The sequence below is a fragment of the Hakea prostrata genome, chromosome 11, assembly GCF_041222555.1.
Source record: "Hakea prostrata isolate BN-2017 chromosome 11, UWA_Hpros_2, whole genome shotgun sequence".
Classification (NCBI taxonomy): Eukaryota; Viridiplantae; Streptophyta; class Magnoliopsida; order Proteales; family Proteaceae; genus Hakea; species Hakea prostrata.
This window is the reverse complement of record NC_142610.1, coordinates 26,644,989-26,664,206: the sequence shown is the minus strand read 5'-3', so window position 1 is coordinate 26,664,206 and position 19,218 is coordinate 26,644,989. Positions and strand designations below refer to the sequence as shown.

Below are 19,218 nucleotides of genomic sequence, written 5' to 3'. Positions count from 1 at the left end.
CCAAATAGTACCATTGAGTAAATTGGGCTGATGTGCTTAAGTCATAGATAACCCAATGGGTCTAAAAGTTACTTTTAGATGATACAGGATTTAAACGGGAAAACTGCTAATGTTCGAATTGGGCTTGGGCTTCAAACTCAAGTAAGCCCAAATATCACTATTGACTGGATTGGGCTGATGTGCTTCAGTTCCAGGTAACTCAGTGGGTCTGAAAGTGACTTTTTTTTTTTTTATGATTAGAATGCATTTAGTTGGGGGCTCATTCCTTAATTGACTGACTAAGACATCTTCGGTCTGTATTGATTTGGAATTAAATCGAATTAATTTAAAAAAAGAAAAGAAAAAAGAAATTGTCACTTTTATAAGTTGGACAACATCAATCTTGATATATACTTATACCAATTTGAATCGACTTAAATAGAGTGGTATGGAAAGAGATTTGGAAAGTGCATACCCTACCAAAAATCCGCCATTTTTTATGGAGAATATGTGCAGAAGGACTCCCTACTGCTGCTGGTTTGAAAAGAAAGAAAGTACCACTTGACTCAACCTGTTGTAGAGGATGTGAGGAAGATGAAGATGCAACTCATATCATGTTGGACTGTAATTTTGCAAGAGCTGTATGGTTTGCAAGCGATTTGAACTACTCTCCTCCTACTGGACAAGAGCTTAAATTCGCTGAATGGTTCAGAAACCTCTATTTGGTTACTCATGCAAACAAAGAAGAAGCTAGAAAATTTGTTAGTCTCTGCACTTTCATTTGCTGGTTTCTATGGATTGCAAGAAACGGGTGGGCTATTAAAGGAAAATCATGGAAACCAATAGAAGTGGCCTTGAGAGCTAAAGCAGCCCATGAAGAATATTGGCAAGCAAACAAGCCCGTTTCACCTATGTTTATGGAGAGTGAAAACCAAGTACAAGGCAGAACTGTTGCAACCAGCCCATCAGCTTCACAAAGGCCCACAGAGGAAATTGTTTGGCAAGATCCACCTCCAGGATGGTTTAAAATCAACACAGATGCCACTTTTACCAAAGGACGGCCAACGGTGGGCCTGGGCTTCATTATTAGAGACAATGGGGGACATATTATCACTGCAGCATCTGAGAAAACAAATGGACATTCTGCTTTGGTAGGGGAGGCTCTAGCTGTACGCTCAGGCATGCTTCTTGGATTGGGGGAAGATCTTCAGAATGTTCATGTGGAACTCGCTTGCAAGGAACTAGTCAATATCCTTCTTCACCCTGACCACCCTATACCCATGGCGATCGAGCCCATTATTGCGGATATTATGCGTCTTCAAGCATCCTCTTCACAATGTATCTTTTCTTTTATTCCTAGGAATGCCAACTATGTTGCAGACTTCCTAGCCCGGAAGGCCCAGTCCATTGAGGACATGACTGTTTGGCCTGCATCCACTCCTTGGTTGGTAGACTTATGTTCACCTTCCTCGACTTCTCCTCTTGAATAATAAAATCTTTTTACCAAAAAAAAAAAAAAAAATCGACTTAAATAACCCAGACAATGATACTTCAATCCATGGATATACTTAATTAAAGAGATGTTGAATTCCAACCTAACTTTCTAAAGAGGAAACTAAGCCCCACCCTTCAACTTCTCTCTAAGTTTGGATCCGCCATATGAGCTTGTCCTCAACCCGTCAACGTAGAGGTTTCTGTTCTCCTCACGCCTCTCCACCACTTATTAGAAAGAATATCACTGTACAATCCATCTCTGATTTATTCTATCAGGGAAAAACAATGTTCTTCCATGATGATTTTCAACCACACAACAGAGGTGAGACACATTGGAAGTTCTACTTTCGATCCACCTTGTCAACATTCAGATATGGGTCCCACTCTTATTGTCCATTCAAGAAACATCACAAGGGGACATTATTCTCTCATATGAGGTGAATCAGCAAAGCCATTGTCACTTATAGGAATATAACTAAAAAAAACCCTAGAAAAGAAAGAACAGCTTTTCAAAATATCTACAACTAAACTAAGACACATTCAATCTAAAGATGATTGGAGACCATAAAGAGCACTAACAACTAATAAACAATCCGAATAAATATGCAAATCAATGGTGATTGCAGGTTATCTCTAGATAGATCCTGGCGGGGTATACTACCTTTGTTTATTGTGGATTCCTCTCGTTTGTATCGGTCCCATGACCTAACTTCTTTTGCTTAATAGTATCGCTACTATTTTGTTTTGGCAAAACATAAAGAGGTGATCTAAACTCGTATAGATGTGAGTCCTACCCTTAGTGTGTGGTATAGAAATACGAGAGAAACACAAATCTATTCCCTGACAAACAGAAGATCCAAACTCTTGCAATACATACATCCAGTTCAGTGCACACCTACACCCTTACCCAGATAGATAGAAGATCCTTTACATATAAATGATAAATATTTATAAAGAAATAAAAAGACCAAGTGATTTACCCATACATGAGCTGATGAGCATTCACCTGAATATCCAATTATCCATGCAACGCCACTCCCACATCCATTACAAACTTTACTCGTCCATCTTCTTATAATTATGTGTCCCCCTTCTCAAATTAAACAATCAAGAACTTTACTTTTGAAGAGAAAAAAAAGGGAAGAGCAACTTTCATAATAGTCTCATCTTTGGCCTTTGAAGTCTTCTGTGCAACTATGGAAACCCATCACTGTTTCCAACACCAAGAAAGAGAGGAATGTCAGATTCTGGAATTGGGTCTCTCGTCAACCATCTCTGAGCTTTAACAGGTCAATTTCAGGCTACTTCGCTTGGGTTCAGAACTGAAACGGTTGAAGATGTGAACTGAAGCAGTCCTTTTTGAACTCTGGGTAGGCATGGTTATAGCTGGAAGATAGAACCTCCCCTGGTTCAACTTCACCCAAGTGTAACACTTCGTGACTTCTAGCCACCAATCAGTTACTTGGTTAGTGCATGATTGGTAATCTCACCACTAATCACGCTGCTTAAACTTTTCTCATTTAATGGAATAAAATCAAAAGTTGTTGAACTACATGAGCTATATTGGTCCACCACCTCATTTTTCGAATCTCCATCTTCCTCTTATGCTTTTTCATCATACATTTTATGTAAAATTTATGTCTAAAACTGATAAATTATTTTATGATAAAACTCTTACGGAATCCCACACGAGCTCTACACAAAATATGTGATAAAAATAATACTATCAGAACTCAGGAGAGCACGTTTGAGAAGTTATCTGGAGTCCCCAATAAAGTCTTCATAGGCTTCTTTTTTTAATATATAGCAGAGGGCTGTGAGGAGAATGTGGTGTTTGGAGGTGAAAAGTATTTTAATTTTTAATGAAATATTAAAAACATTTTATTTTTGAATTCCTATAGTTGGAACCTTCCCAGTTCATGACTTCAAGAACATCAAGCCCTCCAATCATCTCCCATCCAAAACCATCTCCCTCTTGGTGGGAAGGAATGGTTAGGTTCCCACAGGTTAGTTCATAGGCTTCTTTTTCTAGCTTGTAATGCTCTCCGGAGGGGGTGTTTAAAGGATAAATTTATTGAATATATTGGTTATGTTGAGTTCATCTTGGTTTTATATGTATATTTGAGGTTATTATTATTTAACTTTTTTTTTATATTGAGTCACAACTTACAAATGTCACATTATTTACCTTTTGTGACTAAATCTCAATAGGATTTTCTAAAATTTCAATAGAATTTCACTGGTGTAAATATCGTGAAAGCTACGTTATTATTCTTTCATAAAAAATAAGATGATCATTGCATCATTTATTATTTTAAACATGGTCCACTATTTGTTGAAATGGTCAAATTATCAATTTAGTTTGTATCTCACAATAATTGTTATTTTGATTAATCTCTTTGAATTATTTATTTATTTTTTTGGGTAAATCTTCAATTTAATTTACATAGTCAATTTAATATATAAATAATCAATACGTATTCTATAGCAAGGTGTACAGCATTTCACGACATGACACAATAATATGGCTGATATATATATATATATATTCATATATTGGATACAATCAATATGATACATGTCGATATGTTTCTGACCCAATATAATTCAATACCAGATAGGAAATTATGTGTCTTTTAAAATCACTTGACCGATATAATACTGGATTCCAATATGTTATACTTTATTCTATAGAATGTAGACTCCAACAACAGCTCATATCTAGAATTAGTCAATTCCCTCTTTTCCTTTTGATGAGTTCTTTTATTTTTATTCTTTTATTTTTATTGTCTATAAAAATAAAAATAAGACTTGGTCGAAAGATAAATCATAAAACATCTGATTTTTCGAATAAAAATAAAGATGAAGTCAAATTCAAGCTGATATCTTTGACCCAAGTCCAATACTATATTCTCGTGTCCATTTTTCCTCTTTATTCTTATAGTAATTGTGTGGTAAAAAAAATTAAATTTTGAATATAAAAATTAGCATAAAAATTAATGCCGTTCATTTGAAGGTTATGTCCTTGGCCAACTAATCAATTTCTAGTTCTGGTATCTCAAAATGAAAATATATTTAGCTATATTAAAATGGGGGGAAAAATTTTAAGCACACTTTAATGGTTAGAAGGCGTAAATTAATCATTTCAAGTTAAAGATCCTCAACATCTAAATATAATCGACCCCTCAAACAGCTATATTTACTGTTTCTAAACAATCAAGGCACATTTAGACCCTAAAATGGACTCGAAATGATTCGAATATGAAAACCTATCAAAAGTAGTCTTTCTTACTATTGCAAGTATTATAAATTAGTCTTCCCTACCATTTACTCATGAAGTAAATTTGTTTGTTCTTTCTAGGTTTTGGTGGTTTGTTCCATATTGTTTTTTTTTGTGTAAACAATGATTTTTTTTTTCGAATTTAATATCAGGAAAATGTTAATGTAAGATTGGTAGTTGTTGGGGAAAAAAAAAAAAACCATGATAAGCTAAGGACCCTAATAGATTAATATTTTTATATGTTATTTTACATAAAAAAAAAATTTTTTAATACGTTCATAGCTATACTTAAGTTGAACTACAAATACTTGTGATGACCAAATTTAATACAAATTTGTGGGTCCATTTTCTTTCTCCTTCTCGGCTTTTATGGGAACAACACATTATTGCTTACACACATAGAGATATCATAAAAGGACAAAGAAGAACCATTTTCGTGCACTCAACAGACACATATAAGATCCCTTCCTGACCCACATGAAATATTTTAATCTTTCCTAGTAAAAATAACATAGTGCTTTAATAATGTAAGATGATACATTCTTGACTCTCATGTTGATTGGCGACATTCTTAAAAAAAACAAAAAAAAATGTTGATTGGCTATACCCCCAAACGGGGTAAAAACTTTTTCTGTTTTTCCTTTTGTGCGTGTAGAATCTTCTTCCCCATTACATGTTCCAAACAATGACCCTCATAATTAATGAGATCTTTCCTACCCGGTTGTTAATTGGGGCATTCTGAATGTAGATTTCACACTGCTTTGTATGAGTATATGACTATCTCATGTAAGTGTAGAAGAATGGATGAGAAGATTAGGTGAAGAGGATTTGGATTCCCCACAAATTGCATGTCAATAACTCTTGTTCGGCTGCTAGCAACCAAACACATTGTTTAGATATTGTATTCATACGATAAACTAATTACATTTTAAGAGTCAATCATTTAGAATCAATTACATTTTATAAGAAAAATATGTAACTCAAGTGATTTTAAACATTAGATTTTATGTAATTTGTTTTGTTAAAACGAATACTAATGAGAAATCATGAATTGAAACATAAATAAAACAAAAACAGACAGAAATATAATGTCGTTCACACACTAATGCAGTGCGCTACTGTTAGGTTTTTTATAAAAAATCTATATGAGGTTTCAAAATTAATTTTTTGTATTTTTTGTATTTAATTATTTTGTTTGTGTGTGGGACCCATGAGGTAAAGGTGGTAATGAGGCACCATAAGTAAATGAGGCCTTTCATGACCTTGGTTATGAGGCTCTTCATGATATTGGTCATGGGTCTTAATGGTCTTGATCATGGTGGTGTGGTGGGGTTACTTGAAGGGTGTAATTTACTTTAATTATAACTCTTGACCATCAATTCTCATTTCAACTTCATGATCATTCATGGCCATTACTATGAGTGGGGTTGAGGTTATTGAATGGATTAAATCCAATTCATTGCCTTAAGAATCCTAAGGGGTGTAAGGTGAGGTTTGAGCCTATATAAACTAAACATTTCCTTGCATGTGGTGTGTAATAGAGACACTCCTCACTTTCACATTATTTGTGTTACAAAGTTAATTTATTTCTATGAATTTGTCTAAGTGTTGTGCTCTAGCTTTTGACTCCTTGAATAGACTAGAAGAACTACCTTATCTTCTAGTTAGAGGTTGCTTTATCTTGGAGGTGGTGGTATGAAGAACCCTTGGTAGTAGGGTGCATCAATTACCTTAAACACAGCACTCAAGGTGTGACTCAAACCTTATCGATCGGTGGTTCGTTCGGTTGCAACTTCAAGCTCTCTGGATTTGTTAAAGATCTTTATCTCTCAATTGTATTGCAATTTCATTTTTTTGTGTTTGAAGAATTTGTAATACAATTACCCCACCAGCTACGTTCACATGTAAAAACAAAGAATTTTACTATATAGAAGAAGAAAATAAAAGAGATATCTCAACCAATCTCTAGAATTACGTTTTAAGAACTCTTGCTCAAGACCCATAGTCAAAAAAATCCCAAATCTCGGAATGACCTCGTAAATAAGCATAAGGTATATATCTATTGACTTTAACAGGTTAAATGAGTCAATCCATCGGATCAGATTATATTAACCCAAAATCTCCTATTTCTATCATAGATTTTCATAATCGAATTACTCAAATTCTTGGTCAAAATATGTCGATCTAAATCCATCTTTGTTCAAAAGTTCAGGTGACAACATAACAAACTTCTACAGTATCATGCATCCCATTAGATTCTATGTTATTGGCTTTGTTAAAATGGATACCAAGAAATTATGAACTGAAATAGAAACAAAACAAAAATACATGGAGATATAACATGATTCACACATTCATGTAGTGTGCTATGTTCAAAGGCAAAAGTATAGAGTTTATACTATATAGAAGAAGGAAAGAAATTAGGTTTTTCAACCAATTTCTAGAATTGCATTTCAAGAACTCTTGCTCAAGACTTTAAGTCAAAAAAATCTAAAATCTCACAATAACATTGTAGATAAATATAAGATACATTCTTGTAGACCTTAACAGGATAAATGGGTCAATCCACCTGATCGGATTGCTTTAGCCAAAAGTCTTATAATTATGTCGATTATGATCATAATCGAATTATGAAAATTGTGTATTAAAATATGTTGGTGGAAGTCCATCTTTATACAAAATTCAGGTGACACTTAACAACATGAATATCATTTTTACTGGGAAAATTCAGTGGCAAAATTCAGAAGCAGAGTGGGATACACGTTTTTCCTGAAGTGCAGTTTCTAGAAACCAATCGTAGCCACTCATCCATCTGGAGTTAAAATGTGGCTGATATAAATCTTCTAACCCATTTTTAGAGTTGGGGTCTCTAAAGTCAAACGGAGCCGTTCTTCTGAGAATAAAGTGTGGCTGAGATAATATAACCAACACATTGAGGGGCTGCCTTCTTCAGAAGGGCAGAGAGAAGGGCAACGAGTCCCTCACAAGACCCTTGCAAAAAGTCAAAGCCATTTAAGGAATTTTGACCTCTTCGAGGTTTGATGATCAGGAAACAGTTAATTTTTTTTCTTCAGAGAAAGTAGGGTTCCTCATTATGCATGTGAACTTGAGGACTGTTTGTCGATTAATTTGTTATTAAATTTTTACAGATTTACCGTTTCTTCTTGGAGAGTTTTGTTTTTTTTCTTTTTCTTGTATATAAATAAGAAGATCGGCTCATCTATGGATGCTTCACAGTTACACAGCCCAAGCGGATCTTCTTTCATGGATAACCTTTTGGGTCTTCTCAGAATTCGAGTCAAGAGAGGCATCAATCTCGCAATCCGAGATGTCCGCACCAGCGATCCTTACGTTATTGTCAAGATGGGCAAACAGGTCTGCGTCTCTGTTTTGATTTTTATATCTGGTTTCTGTTCTCTGTTTTTCATTTCTTCATGGGTTTGTGGTATTTTTCATGTTTTAAATCTCCTGTGTTTTTCACTAAGATGGATTTTTGCTGGTTGATGATAGATAGGTGGGTTTTTAATATAATTGGTCTGAAAATTTTGGGTTTCTTTGTTTGATCGGGCTGGAAATGGAGCGGATCTAGATTTTAACGAATTTTCATAATTTTGGAGCTTCTTTGGATTTTTCTTCCTGTGATTAAACATTTGTTGAAGCCTTTCTTCTGTGATATGTGCCTAGAACTCTGTTTCGAGAACTATATTTCTGTTAAAGATGATGGGTTGCCTAGTCATTTGGGTTTTTTTTTTTGATGTAATCGTTTCAAACTGATATTTTTAAGAAAAGGGAAGAAAAGGGAGGTCCAGAAGAAGCTATCTTGAAAATAGTTTGGTATATGGTGATCAGTTGATGGCATGCATGAGATACGTTGTTTCAGCTTTAAAGCATGGTTCTAAGAATTTCTGGATCTAGTTCCTTTCAAAAAAAAAAAAAAAAATTCATGCTTTTCTGAATGAAAATTTTATAAATATAACATCGCAAAGTGCAGACTGAATCAACCAATGGTGCTGGAATGATTTTTCCATTTACTGATAGTAATTTTTTTTTTCTTCTCATCATTCAGTAAGGAGATTCATCAGATGTAATATTTATTGATTTGATTAGTGAGGAAGAAATTCATGTCAGGAAAGCAAAATATTCTTCTTCTTCTTCTTCGCATTCTCAAGGTTGAGAAATTACTAAATTTGGTTTCTTAATTTTCATTTATTGCCTTTCGGTGTTGACTTTGATTTCTTAATCACAAATGGTGGCCTTTAATGGTTAATTTAAATATTCAGTTTCTTGTAATTGCTTTTAGTCTAGGTGCCCATATCTTGGTTTATTAGTTTCTCCTGATGTGTGAAACTGAACAATTACTGCAGAAACTGAAGACACGTGTGATAAATAAGAACTGCAATCCTGAGTGGAATGAAGACTTAACTCTCTCTGTTCAAGAGCCTGTTGTTCCAGTCAAGCTTGTAAGTGTTCTTGCCTACTTGGTTTTTGTTGCCTCGCATATAAGGGCTATAGCATCCTATGGCTAAATTGTTCTGTCGTCACTTCATGTGAATCCTTTTGCTTCATTATTTCCTTAAAGTCAGTTCCCTTGTGTAAAATAGATTATATATTTGCTGAAGATTCTGGTTCTCTGAGTTCTTGTTATCAGCCACAAGAATGCTTTAAGTGCAACTGGATAAGTGAGCCTTCACGAATACCATTTTCATCTGAGATGTCACATTGCAGCTATCTCGTAATTTCTGATGATGGATCCTTGACACCATTGATTTCAGTTTCTGATTCTCCAGTCTGGCCTGGTGGTTAAATTTTGAAAAACTTAAAGCTGGTTTCTTTGTGGTATTATGCTCTTCAAGTGATGATTTCATTTTCCATATCTTCGGGAAAAGTGGTCCTTAAAAGGAGGTTGTCCACAGCCTTCAAAAGTCCTATTGTTTCTTAGTTTCCACTGTCTATATATGATGGACCTCCATTAGGCTCCACAAATGCCTCTGCTTTCCCTAAACTTGACTGGGTTGTAACACCTGTGGAGCTTCTTCTATGTTTTCTTCTGTTAATAATCATGGTCATTTGCTGAGCTAAAGTTAGAATCATTTAATGGATTGTATCATACTTCCAAGGCATGATGACATCTTGGGAGAAGATCAGTTCTTGATTCTGCATTAACTGGAGGGTATTGTGGAGGTGTAATTTCCTTTGATAATGAGATAATCAAACTAATGGTTAAGAACCTGTGAACAGAAACCTCACCTGAAAGAGTAAACTTTGGGCAATCTCGATTAAGATTGAATGGGGTGGCCTGACTCTTAATTTAGTGAATATATGCTATGTTATTCTCTCTTGCCTTCTGCTATGGTTTTATCTTCTTGTCCTCATTGTATGGTTTTATGTGATTGCAGACTGTGTATGACCATGACACATTCAGCAAGGATGACAAAATGGGAGAGGCAGAGTTTGAGATCAACACCTTTATTGATGTACTAAAGATGACTTTGGATGGATACCCAAATGGTACTACAATCACAAGAATCCCACCATCCAGGCAAAACTGCTTCGTGGAAGATAGCTGCATCATCTGGCAAAATGGGAAAGTCGTTCAAGATATGTGTCTCAGATTGAAAAATGTAGAATGTGGTGAAGTGGAACTCCAGCTACAGTGGATTGACCTCCCTGGATCCAAGGGTTTATAAGTGGTCATAGAGTTAATTGTCTGTTTCTTTCTGTTGTGTTGTTAAATACATCTTCAGTTGCTCAGGTTGAATGAGTTCTACACTGGGTTGTTTTGTCATAGGTATATACATAAAGAGTCTCAACTTCTAACAGTATTGATCTCCGATGTATTAAGGACATAACCCTTCTTTTTGGGAGGATTACGGGTTTACCTTCTTCTCCTTGACCTTTTCTTTCACTGCAGCTGTTGGATCCCCGTGCTTGATTCCCTAAATATGTTAAGGATTTGATTTCCTTATTTAATTTAGGGTGCTTGCCACATGAATTTGATGCCCATCCAAGGATAAAGACGAGTGAAATAATTGAATGTGATGCAAATGCAATGGAAAGAAGGATCTATTGATTTTAGGTGCTTATTTATCTTCCAATTCTTGTTGTCTGGATAAAAACGATTTTTGGAGAAAGAGACAGACAACCCTGGGGTGCGGCAGACAAGAAGCCTATCAAACCCAGAAAATCAAATATAGACCAGAGATCTTCACCTAATTTGATCTGAGCCAAAAGCACTTCAAACCCTCGTAAAGCAATAAGTATGCGTTTGGTAACGTTTCCGTTCTGAGAAACTAGTTCTTATGCAAGATCGTTTTTTAATGTTTCTGTGCTAAAAGACCGTTCTTTACTTGAATATGGCCGTTTGATAAATCCGTTCTGAAAATATTTTTAAAATACTAAATAGAATATGTTAGTGTTTTTTTTTTTTGGGGGTTGAAAAATAAGTTGGTGTTTGATAAACTTGTTTTAAGGCTTTAATTTGAACCAATTTTATCACTTCCGTTTCTGTTCTTTGGTAAAAACATCTTTTTTATGTTCTGCAAAAAGCATTCTCTAGAACACTTTTCTGACTGGTCCGTTCTTAAAGAACAGAAGAACGAACCGTTTTATCAAACGCCTCTAACCCGTTCTTCCGTTCCCAAAGAACAAAAGAACGCCAGAAACGTTTTTTAAGAACGTTATCAAACGTGCCCTAAGATTCCAGAAAGGGCTTCAGAATGACAGGTTGATTCGCAATTTCACTCGTACGTGAAGCCCATAAGTGGTACCTGAAACCTGTACAGATAAAATGCATACAGAGACTGACCCTTTTCCAGGGAGAAGACTTTGTAACCAACTAGGAACAGTACATGATTTAGAAGAAGCCCATCTGAAATAGAATTAGGGTGCGTTTGATAACGTTCTTAAAAAACGTTTCTGGCGTTCTTCTGTTCTTTGGAAACGGAAGAACGGGGTTAGAGGCGTTTGATAAAACGGTTCGTTCTTCTGTTCTTTAAGAACGGACCAATCAAAAAAGTTTTCTAAAGAACGCTTTTTGCAGAACATAAAAAAGATGTTTTTATCAAAGAACAGAAACGGAAGTGAGAAAATTGGTTCAAATCGAAACTTTAGAACAAGTTTATAAAACACCAACTTATTTTTCAATAATAATAAAAAAAAAACTAATATATTCTATTTAGTGTTTTAAAAATATTTTCAGAACGGATTTATCAAACGCCCATTTTCAAGTAAAGAACGGTCTTTTAGCACAGAAACATTAAAAAATGGTTTTGCATAAGAACTGGTTTCTCAAGAACGAAACGTTACCAAACGCATACTTAGAAAACAGAGCAGCTGCTGACATTGACCAAACAAGCAAGCTACAATTTACTGAAACATAGAAAATTTCCTATCTACAGGTTGCTTTGAACCAGTTTCAAAATCGGTCTGATGCCTCTCCTGGGCAATCCAAAACAATGTGTGATCTAGGTTACTAGAAAAGATTATTCTTTCCAAAAGAAAAAAAAAAAAGAAAAAAAGAAAAAAGAAAAAAAGAAGGAAAAGAAAAGAAAAGATTATATTAGAGTTGATCTTAGAGTTGCACTAATTCAAGATAAGTATTGAAACTAATATCTTAGATGGAATTTTCATTTGTCATGTTCTTATAGTTTGGATTGCTGTAGGAAACTTGCGGAGAAATTTTCACTAACACTTGAAAGATTGTTGTAATCATGAAATTTCATCAGAGCTAAAACGTACCTGAAGTACTTTCTTTCAGGTAGTTAGACATCCCAATTTATACAATACGAGTACCAAATGTATCTTCACCCCAAGATCAGTTAGTCCAAACATTTAAGGTTGCGCCCTAGAAATATTACTTCAAGTATAATCAGATTGTTTTCACTACTAACACAGAGAGAGAGAGAGAGAGAGAGAGAAGAAATTATAGTAAAAAATGAGCTCCAGAATGGGTTTATATATAGAGTCCTAAGAGGCTATAGTAAAAAATGAGCTCCAAAATGGGTTTATATATAGAGTCCTAAGAGGCTCTAGGTGAAAGAGTAAGGTCACCTTCATTTGTGATGGTACCTATTTAGCTAAAATCCCTACAAGAAAATACCTATTCAGCTGACCTCCCTAAGAGAAAAGACATTTTTAATGATATTTCCACAGTTCCACCCAGCAATGGACTTTTCGAATTAGCGCCCATGACAAAATGAACTTTCCAGATCAAGGTCTATCCATGACCCAACTCCCTAGTCCCAACTTTTGTTATGCATTTGATCCTGAAGAATGCTTGCTCACTGAACACGCACATAATTTGAGGTTCAAGAAAGGATACATCTATGATTAAAACCCCCCCTCCCTTGCCTCCCTTAATTAAATAACAAGGGGATCAAGGTGTTGTCATTGTGTCCTGTTCTCCCACATTCATTTCACCTCTTAATCAATTTATAGCCTTGGTTGGCTTAGTAATTTATCATTTCTTCTCCCACATAGGGACCATTTTAAATTCAGCAAGTAACAGATGGTTGCGTGTTCCAATGTAACACAAAAGGCCAGGTCTATCTTGAATCACCACATCACCACTGAACAGAATGCCCCTTTTCTGTGAATGATAGAATTCAGCCCACAAAAGCCCACAATGGGACAAAGCCCAGTAAAGCCCACAATGTAGAAAGTTCTATCTAATAACAATCTTCTCTTCCTCTCTGTAGAACAATCATTCTCACGTTTCTTTAGAGTCATGAGAATATCTGATCATTCTTTGGAAAGAGAATCTATGTATAACAAAAATGATGTTTCATTGGGCAATCAGTAAAGAGTGGATCTCAAAACACTCAAGATATAATGAGCTTTTCCAACAAAAACATCATTTGAAAAAAGATATATATTTTTGTGATGCTTTGAAGCAGTAATTTTCTCTTTAATCTTTATTATCTCCACGAGACACAAGACCATCCAGTATGGGTGGTAGATATATATATGGTGGGTATCCAAAGTACTGATTTTTCACTCATGGAAGGAGAGTCTGAGAGAAAATTTCAAAATTCTAGGAAGAGATGGAAATTAAAAAAAAAATAAAAAATCTAGGATTTGAAACAAATAATGATATTTTATATATAAAAAAAAAAGACTAAGAAAAATTCCAAATAATTGGAGAAGATTTGGAATGGTCCTCCTTGCTCTTGATGTAGCTTCTCCTTTGATTAGGAGGGCAAGAAGCCATTTTTAATTTTTCTTGTCAAAATTTAGAAGTGGATTTTTCTCTTAATGTGTGGTGAAAAGATATAAGAATAACATAAACCTCTATGCTGACAAATAGAAAATTCCAACTTGAAAGCAAATCACACCCAAACTAAAAGAATCCAATGCCTAAATTGAAGTAAACCAAATGAAATCCAAAAATAAACCGATTTACCCTTTTAAGAAACCTATGAAAAACAAAAAAAGAAAAAGAAAAACAAGGGAAAGTAAGAGAGTTGCAGCAACTTTATAAGCCACCAGATCTTCACTTCACACGGAGAGAGAGAGAGAGAGAAAGAGAGAGATTTTGTAAAGTAACGAAACAGTGATAAGCATAAATGTCTATGCTTTGGAGATTGGGAGGTTTATGCGCAGCTACCAAAGAAATAACATAACACATGCTCACCCTCGATGCGCTTAAACCTTCCTTCTCTCTCTCGTAGAGTTTCTTTCTCTTCTCTTCCTTTACTCTTTCTCTCTTCTCCTACTGGTTCTTCCTTTTTCTTCTTCTCTAGCTCGTCAAGTCTGTTAGAGGGTTAGTTGGAAATTTAGTAAAGATGATTACTTTGTTAGATTTCTACCATGTAATGACAGCAGTGGTTCCTCTCTATGTAGCCATGATCTTAGCTTACGGCTCTGTAAAATGGTGGAAGATCTTCACACCCGATCAGTGTTCTGGCATCAACCGCTTTGTTGCCATCTTCGCAGTTCCACTTCTTTCATTCCATTTCATCTCTACAAATGATCCTTACACCATGAACCTACGCTTCATTGCTGCAGATACTCTCCAGAAGCTTATAGTCTTAGCAGTTCTCTTCGTTTGGTCTAATGTCAGCAAAAGAGGCTGTCTTGAATGGACAATCACACTCTTTTCTCTTTCAACTCTTCCCAATACACTTGTAATGGGTATTCCTCTGCTTAAAGGGATGTATGGAGATTTCTCAGGTGCTTTAATGGTTCAAATTGTGGTTCTTCAGTGTATCATTTGGTATACTCTGATGCTCTTCATGTTCGAATACAGAGGAGCTAAGATGCTTATCACTGAACAGTTTCCAGACATGGCTGGTTCAATTGTTTCCATTGCTGTTGATTCTGATGTGATGTCTTTGGATGGTAGAGAGCCATTGGAGACCCAAGCAGAGATTAAGGAAGATGGAAAGCTTCATGTTACTGTTAGGAAATCTAATGCTTCCAGGTCTGAGATCTCACGGCGATCTCAGGGTCTCTCAATGACGCCTCGGCCGTCTAATTTGACGAATGCAGAGATTTACTCTCTGCAATCTTCTAGGAATCCAACACCAAGAGGCTCGAGCTTCAATCACACTGATTTCTATTCAATGGTCGCTGGTGGTCGGAATTCCAATTTTGGAGCTGCAGATGCTTATGGGTTTGCAGCTTCAAGAGGTGGGACGCATTACCCAGCACCAAATCCAGGCATGTTCTCTCCTCCTGGATCGAAGCCTTCAACTACTGCTATGCCTAAGAAGCTTAATGGGCAAGCACAGCATAAATCTGAAGAAGGAGCTAGAGATCTTCATATGTTCGTCTGGAGTTCTAGTGCTTCCCCTGTTTCAGATGTGTTTGGAGGTCAAGAGTTTGGAGTTGCAGAGCAGACTCCCAAAGAAGTAAGAATGGCTGTTTCTCCTGGAAAAGGTATGTAATCTGATTCTCTAATTAATGGGTTTTCACTCTTTTACCTTGTTCTAGTCTTGATTTTGATGAAGAAGTGTTTTTTTTTTTGAGATCAGTGGAGAATCACAGAGAGAACCAAGAAGAGTACTTGGGCAGAGACGAATTCAGAGGAGCTGATGCAGCACACAAAGCAGGGGAAAATAAGGCTAAAGCCATGCCACCAGCCAGTGTTATGACAAGGCTTATTCTGATCATGGTGTGGAGGAAGCTCATTAGGAACCCAAATACTTACTCCAGCTTAATTGGCATCATCTGGGCTCTGGTTTCATTCAAGTACATATTCAAACTAAATTAAGCCGTAATCTTCTTCCATTCAGGAGACGAACTGAGCTGTTAAACTTATGGTTGCAGGTGGAACGTTCATATGCCTGCCATTATAGCAGGGTCCATTTCCATACTGTCTGATGCAGGCCTTGGCATGGCCATGTTCAGTTTGGGTAGGTTCTTCTTCCCTTCCAGCTTCCAGGTTTCAAATGTCACAAAACCCAAAAAGAATCTCTTATCTCCTATGTCAGTTTCTTTAATTAAGAATTATTTTACTGTCTAGTATTCTTTGAACTTAGAAAAGAACAAAGAGAGAAAGCCAGAGACAGTCAGACTGCCCACAAGGGTGAAATGATGATCCATGTCTAGTGCTGATGATGTAAAAGGGTGTTTTTGCACTGTGATTTTCTCCTTGTTTGAATATTGGATACCTTTAATTGACAGAAATAGACAACTTTTGAACAGGGTTGTTCATGGCTTTGCAACCGAGGATCATAGCATGTGGAAATACCACTGCAGCTTTTGCTATGGCTGTGAGATTCCTTACAGGACCAGCTGTCATGGCTGCTGCTTCCATTGCTGTTGGGCTTCGAGGTGTCCTCTTACATGTTGCCATTGTACAGGTCACCCCTCTCTTTATTTTCTCATTTTATTATTCCTCCGACCTCTGCAAAATTTTTTAAAAGAAAACCCACAAAAATCCGAGAAGCCACTTGAATCTCCTTCTTTAGTTCAAATTTAAGAATGCCCAAGTTCTATTGTTTGATATTATGTTCTTGACTTTTCCTTTCTTCCTCTTTCTGTTTTTGGTTATGGTGAAAATCGATTCAAAAATTACTAGGCGGCACTCCCACAAGGAATAGTTCCCTTTGTCTTTGCCAAAGAATACAGCATACATCCTGAAATTCTCAGCACTGCGTAAGTGCATCACTTTGTCATCTCCTCTGTTTCTTTAATTCGTCCATCTTTCTTTCTTATATTCCTGATGAGATGATATGGGTTTTGCTTGCAGTGTCATATTTGGTATGCTAATAGCATTGCCAATAACACTTGTGTACTATATTCTACTGGGGCTGTGAGTCTTTTAGGGGAAAAGAAATTATCTTTGAGAGTCATGATATGACCCCCACCACCAGTGAGAATCTGAATCTCAGGAGGAAGACATGGATGTGAAAGAATGGACTGGGTGATCAGAGAGCAAGGAGCAATGGAAGACGAAAGTTCATTTTTTGAATGGGTAGTTCGGTAGGTGAAGGGGAGTAATTAGTAAAATTGTAAAATCAGCTTAGTTGTATTCAATGTTCTCAATGAATCCATTGTGTTTTTATCACAAGTCATTACCTCTCTCACTTCTTAGTCCTACCATATGTCAATATGTGATGGTACAAAATTACAGAGAAAGTAAGAAAAAGAGAAAGGAATTTACTTGATTGAAGATAACAATGATGAGAACTTACTGCCTTTCATGATTTCATCATTTATTACTTTAAAAAGAGTGCTTCTTTTGATTTTCTAAAGCTACTCCTATATATTTTTATTCAAGGTTGGGGAACTTCCATTAATGAAAATTTTTCTTTGAATGTTAAAGTGGAATGGTAACCTTAGAGACTCATGAAGAGACTAGTTCCTAATTTAGATTTTGAGATAGAGGTGAGAGGTTTTAATATCTAGACGTGGGGCTTGCTTGTGGTAATGGAGCCCATGAAGGTAATCCAACTCTCAAATTGTAAAATGTGTATTTTCATGATTTCTAATTCATCCTGTAAGTAACAAATGCCTAGAAAAGGAAAGAAGGATAACATGTTGATAATATTGACTAATTAGTAAAGAATGTCTGATGTTCCATTTAAGGGATACATCAAATTTAAATTCACTTATAATATAATGGTCCTGGAGTTTTATTGTCGAGCAGCAGTGCTTAGTATATAAGCTAGATCTGATCACCTTACACAGCCCACATAAACAAATGAAATCATATGGATATTAAATCTCATATCTATCCCATGGAATAATATACCAGTACTTTCACAATAAAAAAAAATGATGTTATGGTTGTGTTTTAGCATGGTTCCTATATATATCTGGACATGATAAGGTCTTTTGTCTTGTGGGAAGATAGTGATTTCATTTAGATCAATGTTTGAATTTGCCGTTTTCTTACCCTTCTACATAATTGACTATAATCATTATTTTTTATAAGAACATTGTAAGATTCTCTTTCAAATCTTGTCATTTTTTTAAGTTCTACACATGAATTTAGGATTCTTATTTTTTTACCTGAACTTCCCCCCTCTTTTGATGGGAATTTATATACATAATTTATTCAAAATAAGCTCCTCATATATCCAAACTTCTATTATACGGCCGTTAGCACCAAACATAAGCAGTACTAAAGAAAAAATTAATTAGCATTTGATCTCAATTTAAGGGTTGTTGGGTTCTCCCTTTCTTTTTTTTTCCTCTTCTTTTTGGGTTGAAGTGGAGGGGTCCTTTAGTGTAATGGATAATTTTTTTGTTATTATTATCATTAAATGGAACCTAGGAACTAAATCATCTTTTAAAAGGTTAGACACATTTATCTACTTTATTAAATAATGACTCCTTATCTACTGTTCAATGGATGTATGATTGCAATATTAAAGATTTTCAATTTATCATTATAGTTATTGATCTTCTTTTCCTTTGTAGTGGTCACTAGTTGGTTTTTCTTTTGTTGTATTACTCTATTCATTAAGTTATTATTTTGTCTTTAACATCAATAAATTTATAAGGATACATAAAGAATACATAAGATTGTCATACCTAAGACAACTTAATCTTATTGCATATAGTTGTGCCGTTAAGAAATGGGAGCAATTGAGAAATTAGCTTACCTGGGCATGAGTGCTACTGGCTTCGTGGGACTATACTAGGCCTCTGGTGGGGCTCTGCTGACGGGGCCAGTGCTTGCGTTGGTAGTGCACAGGGCTAATGGTTGCATAGGTCGCACTCGATAAAAAGTCCGAACATTGCGTAGCGGGGGGGCGCTAGGTTGCCGCTACTGCATCCCCTCTTTTGATTACCAAAAAAAAAAAAAAATTAGCTTACCTTGTGTATATTCATTATTTGGCTTCTAAAGGGGGAAATCATTGTTTTGCCTACGAAGAATTTTCTTTAGGCTATATGGGTATTTCCATAAAATGTTTATCTTCATAATTTGAGGATGAACTGTTCTAATTTTTTCTCTTTTTGTTAAACCTGTTCTAACTTATTTTTATGCATACTAAAGCAAAATAATTTGAGAA

At 35.6% G+C, this 19,218-nt stretch overlaps 3 protein-coding genes across 3 annotated transcripts; all 3 read left to right on the top strand.

The window, feature by feature from the left end:
- Positions 1-593: 593 nt before the first annotated feature.
- LOC149001235 (uncharacterized) lies at positions 594-1,469 on the top strand. Its single transcript, XM_089139277.1, has one exon. The coding sequence runs from the start codon at positions 594-596 to the stop codon at positions 1,467-1,469; it is 876 nt and encodes a 291-aa protein (XP_088995403.1).
- A 6,502-nt stretch (positions 1,470-7,971) lies between these two features.
- Positions 7,972-10,658, top strand: LOC149001234 (protein C2-DOMAIN ABA-RELATED 4-like). Its single transcript, XM_089140788.1, has 3 exons — positions 7,972-8,128; positions 9,118-9,213; positions 10,150-10,658. The coding sequence occupies exons 1-3, from the start codon at positions 7,976-7,978 to the stop codon at positions 10,438-10,440; spliced, it is 540 nt and encodes a 179-aa protein (XP_088996914.1). The 5' UTR covers positions 7,972-7,975; the 3' UTR covers positions 10,441-10,658.
- A 3,625-nt stretch (positions 10,659-14,283) lies between these two features.
- Positions 14,284-17,446, top strand: LOC149001233 (auxin efflux carrier component 1-like). Its single transcript, XM_089139911.1, has 6 exons — positions 14,284-15,631; positions 15,727-15,943; positions 16,022-16,107; positions 16,400-16,557; positions 16,776-16,852; positions 16,947-17,446. Exons 1-6 carry the CDS (start codon positions 14,536-14,538, stop codon positions 17,011-17,013), a joined length of 1,701 nt encoding a protein of 566 aa, XP_088996037.1. The 5' UTR covers positions 14,284-14,535; the 3' UTR covers positions 17,014-17,446.
- Positions 17,447-19,218: the final 1,772 nt, after the last annotated feature.

Coding starts and splice junctions, on each gene's coding strand:
- LOC149001235 (XM_089139277.1), top strand. CDS start 594: ATGTTGGACTGTAATTTTGCAAGAGCTGTATGGTTTGCAAGCGATTTG.
- LOC149001234 (XM_089140788.1), top strand. CDS start 7,976: ATGGATGCTTCACAGTTACACAGCCCAAGCGGATCTTCTTTCATGGAT. Junction 8,129..9,117: donor TTGTCAAGATGGGCAAACAG/GTCTGCGTCTCT, acceptor CAATTACTGCAG/AAACTGAAGACACGTGTGAT. Junction 9,214..10,149: donor CTGTTGTTCCAGTCAAGCTT/GTAAGTGTTCTT, acceptor ATGTGATTGCAG/ACTGTGTATGACCATGACAC.
- LOC149001233 (XM_089139911.1), top strand. CDS start 14,536: ATGATTACTTTGTTAGATTTCTACCATGTAATGACAGCAGTGGTTCCT. Junction 15,632..15,726: donor GGCTGTTTCTCCTGGAAAAG/GTATGTAATCTG, acceptor TTTTGAGATCAG/TGGAGAATCACAGAGAGAAC. Junction 15,944..16,021: donor TGGGCTCTGGTTTCATTCAA/GTACATATTCAA, acceptor TTATGGTTGCAG/GTGGAACGTTCATATGCCTG.